Source organism: Aptenodytes forsteri, unplaced genomic scaffold, assembly GCF_000699145.1.
Source record: "Aptenodytes forsteri isolate BGI_AS27 unplaced genomic scaffold, ASM69914v1 Scaffold654, whole genome shotgun sequence".
NCBI lineage: Eukaryota > Metazoa > Chordata > Aves > Sphenisciformes > Spheniscidae > Aptenodytes > Aptenodytes forsteri.
Window position 1 is genome coordinate 8131 of NW_008794464.1, and position 9594 is coordinate 17724.

The window sequence follows — 9594 nt, forward strand, 5'->3', positions numbered from 1 at the left end:
TCGCGGCCCTGCTCCTTTGGCCTCGGCGCGCCTTGCTCTTGCTTTCCAGCGCCTCTGCCTCCCCGCAGCCCGGCTCCCGGGGCAGGCAACGCGCGCCTCCCTCCCGCCTGGGAAGGCGGGTGGAACCGCCGTGGCCTGCGGCAGGGGAGGGTCACGTGGGCACGATTGCTCTCCTGTACCCGGCACTGTCCCCAGTGCCTCTGAGAAAATCTTAATAACTTTGTTTTCTGAAAGCCTGGTGTCTGAACGCACGCGCTTTGACTCTCGTGGCCGGCCGAGGACCAGAAGTTAAAACCCTGCTCTCCGGCCGCAGAGTCCTGGCCCACGCGTCCAAAGCGTAATTCCTCCTCAAAGCCTGTTTCCGCGTTGTGTTCCCTCGTTCTGGCGGTGTAATGGGTCGCGTTGCCAGGCGTTCAACCTGACTTCTCCTCGGAAGTCCCAAATTCCGAATGTGAGGTGTGCAAATCCCAAATTACTGCGTCTGTGTGTTTGGTCCCATCTCCCCGAGATGAGAGAAAAACCCCGGCCTTCCGCCCCCCTTCACCGCCCTGATTCGGGAGGCGATCGGCTGATCTTGCGTTCCCCGTGCCGCCTTCCTGGTGACTCCCTGGGAAGCGGTTTCTCTTGGATCTGCTGGCTTTCGCTCCAGCACGGGTCTGAATTTGGGTGTTTAGGGAAGCAGGCTTTTCTGTAGTAGGTGCTACTGATTTTTTTGGGGGGATGTGTGTGTGTGTATAAAATACGGCCAGAGCCTTGTCTAGATCAAAACGAGGAGAGTTGATCTTAGATCATCTAAGTGGGCTTAATCTAATTATCACCTTCGCTACCTCCGGTCGAGGCAGCGGTTGTTCTTTAGCAGAGCGCTTTATTCCTGTTGGTTTCTGAGGTACGAGCCCCGACTGGAGACGGAGAAGGTGGTAATTAGCTGGAGCTGACGGGGTCCGAGAGGAGACCTTTAACATCCCTTTTGGGGACGTCTGCATCTATCGCTGCGTCCGTTGTTTCCGTCGCCGACTGCTGCGTCTCGTAACGCAATGGCAGGAGGTTGCATTTGTGCCTCGCTCGCCGCGGTGCGCGGAGTGAGGCACGGCTGCGATGGATGAGACGTTCCTCCCTGCTTTGCCCATAAAATGGGGCTAATCCCGGGTAAACCAGCGAGACGGGCGGAGGAAGGAGGATGGAAGTGGCGTAAGCCAGGGCAGGAGATAAGCACTGAGAGGATGCCAGCCTTCTAGCTGTTGTCTGCAATAAAAGGTTTCTCCATTTTCCGTATCGTATTCTCCTTAAAAAAGCCCTGTACATCTAACTGCGGAGAAACGCGGTTACGCGAGACGTAGGCCGTTTCACCTGAAGCCAGGAGGATGGCCGTGGGAGCCTAATTCTGGCCAGGTTTCCAAACTTCCCCGCAGAGCAGAAGTGTCTGGTACGCGTTGCTGTGCGTCCTCCTTTTGAACTAAAAGCAGGAAAGTGTCACCAGATCACCGCTTTGAGGCAGGGACTCCTGTTTGTGTACCGTGCTGAGCGCCGTAAGGCCTGAATTCTGCATTACTGCGGTACGGGAGATAAGAAAATCGTCTTCTGCGGGGAGACCCCGCAGCTTCGTGTGGCGGTGGGAGTCTCGGTGTTTACCTTCCCCCGTGACATCCAGCCGTCTGACGCCGACGGCTTTGCCTTTTAGTCTGTAGTCTGCATCTCGGCAGTCGATGTCCAGTCCTGTTGTCTGGGCTGAAAAAATCCTCCTTGGACTTCTCGCTCTCCGGGTTCTGTGATTGCAGGGACCCCCCCTGCGGCAGAGGGTGCTGGCTGGAGCCCGTTTCCCATCTCGTGGGTACCTGTCCGTGCTGGAAGACGGGGAGGGTGGCAGAGAGCAGTGGTGTTCTCGTGTTGGTGGTCTGCAGCACGAGACGCTTGGCCCGGTTTGGTTGCGTCGCTGGCCGGCAGGTTTGAGAACACTTCTGCGCTCTCTGCTAATTTTGAGAGTCTTAAATCTCAGTGGTAGATGAGAGCTGATTGTGCAACGTCAAAATTAGCAGAGAGAGCCTGTGGAGGGAGAAAAGGGGGGGGTCCTTGATCTCGGGCTGGCCTTCTTGCTTGTGCTCAGCGGTGAGAGGCCGGGGGTGCCGAGGCTGAGGACGGCAGCGAGCTCTGGAACGGGCTTCTCCGCGTAACTCCCGGGTGTAGTTAATCAAAACAAAGCGGGAACAGGTAAAGCACATCCTGTCGTTGTGCGATCCTGGGTCTGCCCTGTCTGGGAGTTGCCTCACGTGGAAGGAATTGTTTGTCTGTTTGACCTGCGCCATGGAAACTCGGCTGGTTTGGGGTAGGTAGGTAGCTGCGGATCGCAGTGAAGTGACGCAGTACTGGTTTAGGAACCGGTAACTGAGAGTGAACTCTCTCCTCCCCGTGCCATTACGCTCCCGTCCCCGGGCGGTGATGAAAGGCGGCGTGTTTAAGGGAAGCTTGTAATGTCGATGTGCGTGTCTCCTTCTTCCGGGGGTAGGGGCTTGTTGAGGAGCTGCAGTGGTTATCGACAGCGGTTGAAACAAGGAAGGGAACGTTGTGAGCTGGTTACGCGTGTTTTCCCCAACCCAGCAAAGGTGGGGAGAGCCCGGCGAAGCGTGTGCTCGTGTCCTGCCTGATGCTTCAGAAAGACTGAGCCACAAAGCACCCAACTCTTCAGGCTACGTCTGGGTGGGTTGCTAGAGAGGACGGCGAGAAGAGGGCTTGTAGCAGGCTGAGTAGAGCAGGGTGGAAAGCGCGGTAGGAAGGAAAGGAGGAGCGCAGGGCTTCAAGAAGCAAGTGCTGGAAGAAGAGGAAATTGGGGTGAGACTTTACAGGGCCTGAACCGAAGAAAAGGAGACTCGGACAGAAAGAAATGGAAGGTGGCAGCAGTCGCACTTGCAAACGTCCTGGGGGAAGAAATTGAAAATTAAAGGAAGTCCCCAGAAATGGAGATGAGGGGAAGTAGAAGCAGCCCCTCGTATGAGCGGAGGGAAACCCTTGAGACTGGGGAAGAGTGCTCTGGAGGTGGCTGGGCAGAGCGGAGCTGGGAAAATACCCTGAAAAGGGGGTGCTAGGGTTGGGAAAACAGGTGGAAATCCCAAGGGAGAGGGAAAGGGGAGTCACCGGTGACACACACGCTCGGTAGAGTTTGATTGGGCTGAGTTGAGGGCAGGTCCAGAGAAGCTGGAAAGGAGGAGTTGCTGGACTGGAAGCGGCAGAGGGAAAGGAATCGGAGGCAGGAGCAGAGCCTGTATACGCCTCAGGTAAGCGAGCCGAGCTGGGGACTCTTTCGAGCAGGGAAGTCCGTGCGCGGCCTTTGCGGATGGGGCAAAGTGACCAGAGAGACAAAGGGTTTGGAAAGAAGGGAGAGGGAGAGGAGGGGTTGATAGGCCGGAGGTGGACAGATTGCAGGGCTGCGGAAGGGGAAGGCTAGGGAAGAAAGCGTGTTTGGGAGAATCGGTGTGAACACGGCCTGAATTAGCATAATCGGTGGGAAGTTAGGGTGGATTTTGCTTGCGTTTCTCCTGAAGGCCAGGGTAAATGACAAGGATAGTCAGGATGGGGTAAGCCACGTAGTTTAGCCCAAAGAAAAGAGAAGCAGATGCCTCGACGGTTGCAGAGCAGAGATCCCAGCACGCCGTGCCGTGCTGCACCCTCAGTGGCTTCAGCAACCTGGATATTCCCAGCTGCGGGAGGATGGGACCTGTTTCCTCACGGTCCGGGCACGCAGGCGTCCTGGCCTCGGCTTCCCCCTCCCGGCTCAGGTGCTCGGAGGGCAGCAGGCTGTGCCTCCACACACAGCGCCGGCCTGCCCGGGCCTTTCCGGGAGGGTGGCCTCTGCAGCAGGGCCGGGGCCGACGGGCTCTGGAGGGGCTCAGCACGCCGTGGGGCTCGGGGAGGGAGTCTCTGAGCTGCGTGGTGGCTCTGGGAGCCGAGCGGGATGGGCTCAGCCGCCTTGCGTAGGTTTGGCGAGTTGTGGAGTTGTTCCTGGGGCGAAGGTGGCAAGGAGCCGGGGATTGTATTTGCGTTGCATCTCGCTTGGGTGTCACTAATGACAGCGCTTGGGATTTCTCCCCCACACGTGGTGCTTGTTCAGGTAGACTCTGTCCCATGAGCAATTATCTCAACTCGTACGTTCTTTATTTGATGAGGAGCTCGCTCCTGCGCTGCCTGGTGTTCATTTCTGTACTGAGCTGAGCTGGCACGCAGACCTTTGCAAAGGCACAGTGTGCCAGATCACCCCGTGTGCAGGGTCGGAGCGCTTGAATTCGTGCCCCCATCTTCGGGTGGAACAGCTGAGGCAGAACCGAGCAGGACCTGCTCGGGGCGGGTCGCTTGGACGTCAGGGACAACCTGTGGGGCAAGCACCTCGCCCCGACCAAGGAGCACGGCGATTGCGCTGTGCAAGGAGAGGGGCGGAGGAGATCTCTGGAGGAGGAATGTCACAGGAAGAAAACTCCTTCAATTTGGCAGTATCTGTTTGAGTTCGAGGTGTGGCTTTGTTTTCACGGCGGAGCCTTTCAAAGGTCCGGGGTGTTCTGTTACAGCAGACGAACGTGCTAGCAGATTGCTTCTGCTAAAGTAATTAGCAGTGATGTCATCTTTAAACTTCCGAGTAACCTATCCCTAGAATTGCTGTCCGCCTGTACCGCAGCAGCAGCTAGCTCAGGCGACGAGCACTTCCCTCCCTGGGTGATGGCACGGCAGGGCTCACCTTTGTGGGGTGTCGGGCTTTTCCCCGAATCGTGTGTGTTGGGGCTTGTGCTCGCCTCTTGTCGAAGCTCAGCATTGTACTGGGGGGGGGGGCGCGTAGAGCGGGGGGGGGGGCGCGTAGAGCGAGGGTGGGGGAGCTGCTCTCTCCGGGGAGCTCTGCGCCTGCCGGGGCAAACAACTGTTTCCTCTGGTGTTACCCTTAAACTCGCCATGGTCGAGAGCTGCTGCTACCAGGTGAAACCGGAGCTTTCTCCAGCCAGCTCACGGGCATCGGTCCCGCGTTTCCTCTCGGTCACAAGGGCAAAAAAAACTTGGTTTGAGAAGTTGAGCTTCGTTTCTGCAAAGGAAGAGCTGCTCTGCAGTGGGAGCGGTTTCTTCATTAGTCAGACAAAGTGACTGACGCCTCGTTTTGTGACTGAACTGATTTAATTGTAATATATTCTTGTCATTAAATGCGCCCTTAATTTTGTGCCGCAGTTCTCTCAACCTTCACGAGTGTTTAGTCAGCACTAGATATTTTCCTGTCCACCCCGAAGAAAAAAAACTTTGAGAGGCAGAAGAGGAGAAAACTGGAAGGAGAAAGCGAACGAGTCGTTAGGGCGCTGTACTTGGACCGGCAGTGCAAGGGAGGCCTCGCGGCGAAACAAGGAGGCAGCGAAGTGGAGAACGGGTGACAAATCGAGGAGCGGTTGCTGTAGCAGTAATAATCGGTGAGATATAATTGGTGTCTAGCCCGTCCCTGAGCTGCGACGGGCTCTTGGGTGTTTGCAGTTTGGGGCAGGTTGGTGCCTCCTGCTCCCGTTTCCAGAAAGGTTTCGTTTTCCGTATTTTCTGTGGCGCTCCCTCCTGCGTCCTCGTGATCAGCCAGGGTGGCACGTTCCCAAGGGCACCCTAAAACAGTTGGGGCTACCTAGTGAGAACCCCGCTCTCCTTCATCCGGAGGTACGAGTACCTCCTCCAGTCGAGGGACTGGTGTTTTCCACGGGCCGCTCCCGTCTCCTGCCCTCCAGGGGGGAAGGGGACGGGATTCCTGGCTGCCTTTTCCTCCTGCGGTCTCCACCCTCATATTAAGTCTCCAAGCCTCTGATCAGCCTCTTCACCTCAAGGGAGCAGGCGTTCTCTAGCGTTCGGACTCGAGCTATAACTGCAGAAAAGTGTTGGGCAAGAAGTCGTAGGGTCCCTCACCTTATTCGGGGCTCAGCGTGGACTTCTCAGGCGGTCTCAGATGGGTTAGGCGGCTCGGCTTTCTCTGCAGCACATGCCGCAGGGCCTTGGGGTGGGAAGGGAGGCGGCAGGCTGCGGCCGGGCTCCCTTGGCTAATCACAGCCTCCACGGGGCGGTCATTATGCCGGTGTTGCGGATGTGGAAAGGGACGCTGATGTTAGGTGATAGGCCTGGGGCTACGGCGTCAATCTGTGTCAGAGCTGGGCTTGGAGATGGGCGTCTTGCTGATTGGGACTCGCCAACGAGGTTTTAAATCTACCAGGCGCCGTTTCCGTCTTCCACTAGACGCCTGCTCTGTGTCCTGGGGAGCTCGGTGTTACTTTAGTGAGTGTTTTTACATGACTGTGTCTCTTCTCTTGCCTTGTTAATTATTTTTTTTTCCCCCCTAGGTGAGGTGTGGCGTACCAGATGTCAAGTTTTAATGATTTTATGTAGTTGTTTTTTTTAAAAGACGAATGGATTAATGAAGAAGAATTTTAGTGAAGGAAGGGGAGGAAAAAATGGAACAATTGGAACAAACTGAGATCTTCCCCCGCACCGCTCGGGCCATGGGTGAGACAGACCTATTCAGCACCGTTTTCACCATCAGTTGTCTTCTGGGGCTGTAAAAGTGCTCCCTGAAAGCTCCCCTCCAGATCTCTCCGTTAACCTGGCCTGCGCTGCTTGGAAATGGTTGCCGCAGAAAAGATTTAATGAAATTCCTGTCGATTCCCAACCGCCGAGTGGATAGTAAGCCGGTGGAAAGGCCTGGGGGGGTCAGGAGAAAGGAACAAGTAGGAAGAGGACGAAAACACACAATCCGCTGGACCTTCCCCTCCCGCCCCCCTTGCAAAGAAAGGATTTACAGCTCAACCTTGCACCAGCTGTTCCTCGGCTTTAACAGTCAAGAGAGAAATAAATAAAATTAAACGGCCACCGCCAGCCAGCCAGTCCCGGATCCTGGTGAAATCGGGGAGAGTGTTTCTGTGACCCCCTCCAGCGAGGGGGAGGAGGAGGAGGAGGCGGCGGCGGCAGAGCAGTGCTGTGAGGAAGCTGGGCGGATTGCTTGCGAGACAACCCCCTCCTCCCGTGCAGCAACCGGAGGGGGCTGCAGCGTATCAGAGGGCAGATTAAAAAGGAGAAGTGGCTTCCTTGAGACTCCCGGCGTGGCTTTTTTGCAAGAAGTTTACCGATATCTTGCTCTTTCCCAGGGTGCTCGCTGGGTGGGAAGGTGCGCCCGGCTCCTCACCTTGCCCGTCGCGCTCATCCCCTTGCCCGAGCCTGGAAGGCTTCCCTTCCCCTTGGAGCCTGGTTGCCGGTGTCAGCCGTGTGGGGAACTGCTTTTTCCAGGCTGTTGCCCGACCGAGGGGAGCCTGTAAGGGCTCTCGGCATTCCTGCCCCAACGGCTGTTTTAAATCCAAATCCAGTTCTCTTGTTCTGAATTTTTAATGTTTGTAAACCTCCTTCCCTGCGCCCGCGAACTCGTGCGGGGCAGAGCGTAGCGTGGACTCCTCTCCTGGGCCTCGCGCTCCAGAGGCCGCCGTGGACTTCTCCGGACTGTCCGCTCCGGTCAGAGCTCGCGCGGAGGCTGGGTAGTGGTTTGCCCCCGTCCCCCTCCCCTCCCCTTCTCGTCTTGCTCTGACTCCCGGTGGGCCTGGGCTATGCTGCGGGGCGGATCCCCCACCACAGCTCCAACATGCCAGCAGCATCTGGAAAGAGATTCAAACCCAGCAAATACGTCCCGGTCTCGGCTGCTGCCATCTTCCTAGTGGGAGCCACCACCCTCTTCTTTGCCTTCACGTGAGTCCTGGCTACTCAACCAAAGAGCGGGGAGGGCGAAGGGAGGCCCGGGGACCCGGCCCCCTCCGTGCGGTGCTGTGAGGCTGGGGGGGCAGAGACCGCACGGGGGTTATCTGGGAGAGGAGCTGTGACTTCTTGCCGGACTAAAGGGGGGATGTTGTGCTCTGGGTGCTAAAGGATGGACGGTGGAGTAGCCCTGCAGTCCGTCGGAGCAATTCAGCCTCAGCTGGACCCGTCTCACTCGGTTTTCCCGTGGGGCGAGCCAGAGGAAGCGGGGCACGGTGGATCCCAGCGAGGCACCTTGCCGCCGCTCGGCTCCGGTTCCTGGCAGCCGCTCCTCTCCTGTCTTCGGGTGTTTGCACAACTCGCTCGTCTCGCTGGCAACTCTCTCGCAAATCAGCCAGGCTGGGAATTAGTTTGTGACCTGTAGGTGGAAAATGGCATAGATAATTTTCTCCTTTGGAGCTAAGTGAAGTGGTCTGGTGGACTGGGGCGGGCGCCGTGTTATTTTTAGGGTTTTGTAACTGATTCGTGAGCCACAAAGGAAAGTTCAAGGAGAAGTACTCTGACCCCTGCGTGGATCTCTCGCTGCTGTTGATGTCAGCCTTGCCCTGAGGAAACGAGGTTTTGGTATCTCTGGAGAGGATCCGAAGGAGGTGGCCTGCCAGCGGGTCACTGGGGCCTGAGGCAGATGCCTGCGTTGGCCTTGGAGCCAGGAGGGAAAAGCCAGGGTGTAAAATGGTACCGGTTGCTGGAGAGGGCCAGACCGTACCGTAGGGATCTCCCTGGGCTGGGAGGGGGATAGGGCTGCCGCTCACGTTAACGTTCTCCCTTCCTGGGTTGACAAATAGCTTATTAACACTCGCTCGGGGCCTAGCTGAGCCGGTTCTGGGTTGGTGGCAGGCGGGGAGGCAGGACCTCAGGCTGCTGAGGAGGCTGCCGAGCTGCTGCGCTGTCGCCGAGCCCTGGCAGGGACCTGCCCACGCTCCCCGCTCGAGCGGCTGCAGCCGGGCTGGCACTGAGGCATGCGTGTGCTGGGCAGGAATGCTGGAGCACGGCAACCGGGACCGGCTACCAAATCCTGCAGGGTGTTCCTGGGGTCGGGGCCTGAGAGGGGATGTGTTTTGGGGGGACAGCAGGGAGATCTGTTTCTTTGTGCTCACACCTTGGAGGGCTTGACGGTGGCTCCATGCAAAGCGTTTGGGGCTGTTACGGCGGGGGGGGGGGGGGGGTGTGAAAAAGCCGGTCCGGGGGTGTCGCGGCCGCTGGCCTGGGGGTGCAGGCAGCCGCTGTCCCAGGCAGGGAGGAGGAAGGCAGTGGGTGGCTGCTGCCTGCCTCCCCTCAAGCAGGGTGCCTGTTGGGCGGCTCCCTCCAGCCAGCCAGCTGCCCTCGGCTCTGCTTTGCCTCTTGAGCCTCCTTCCATCCCTCCTTTCCTCTTCCCATCCCTCCTTTCCTCCTCCTGTCCATCCGTTACTCCTCCTCCTGCCCAGGCCCTGCAGAGGGGCAGAGCACACGCTGGTCTGAAGGTGGGCGGCCCACGGCCTCGGCGGGTGCGCTCTGTCCTTCCAGCCCTCTCCAGGGAGGCAGGAGATCAGCCCAGCTCCCTTTTTCCTCCCTGCTTAACCGGCTGTTTCTCTTTGCCACCAGCTGCTCCTGGCAGGGTCCTGGCTGGGCGCAGAGGGAGGTGCACCCCCTGCTCCCGGGGAGCGTCTCCTGCTCCCTGGGGTGGCTTGCTTTTGCGGGGCACCTTTCATTGCGCCCCGGCAGGAGCTTTCCCCGCGGAGGGGGTTTTACTGCTGGGGCTGGGCTGGCGGGGCTGCGGGGATTAGCCGGGGCCGCGGGAGGCAGCCCCCCCTCGGAGGCAGAAGGGCCGGG

General features: G+C 58.3%; 1 protein-coding gene across 1 annotated transcript in view; it reads left to right on the forward strand.

Moving 5' to 3' along the window:
• Positions 1-5345: 5345 nt before the first annotated feature.
• ZDHHC5 (zinc finger DHHC-type containing 5) overlaps positions 5346-9594 on the forward strand; it is a gene marked incomplete at its 3' end in the record, with an annotated part of 16033 nt that continues 11784 nt past the window's right edge. Inside the window, exons 1-2 of the mRNA XM_019475021.1 lie at positions 5346-5426; positions 6330-7719. Coding sequence (XP_019330566.1) covers positions 7616-7719 — 104 coding nt within the window. The remainder of the gene's footprint in view (positions 5427-6329; positions 7720-9594) is intronic.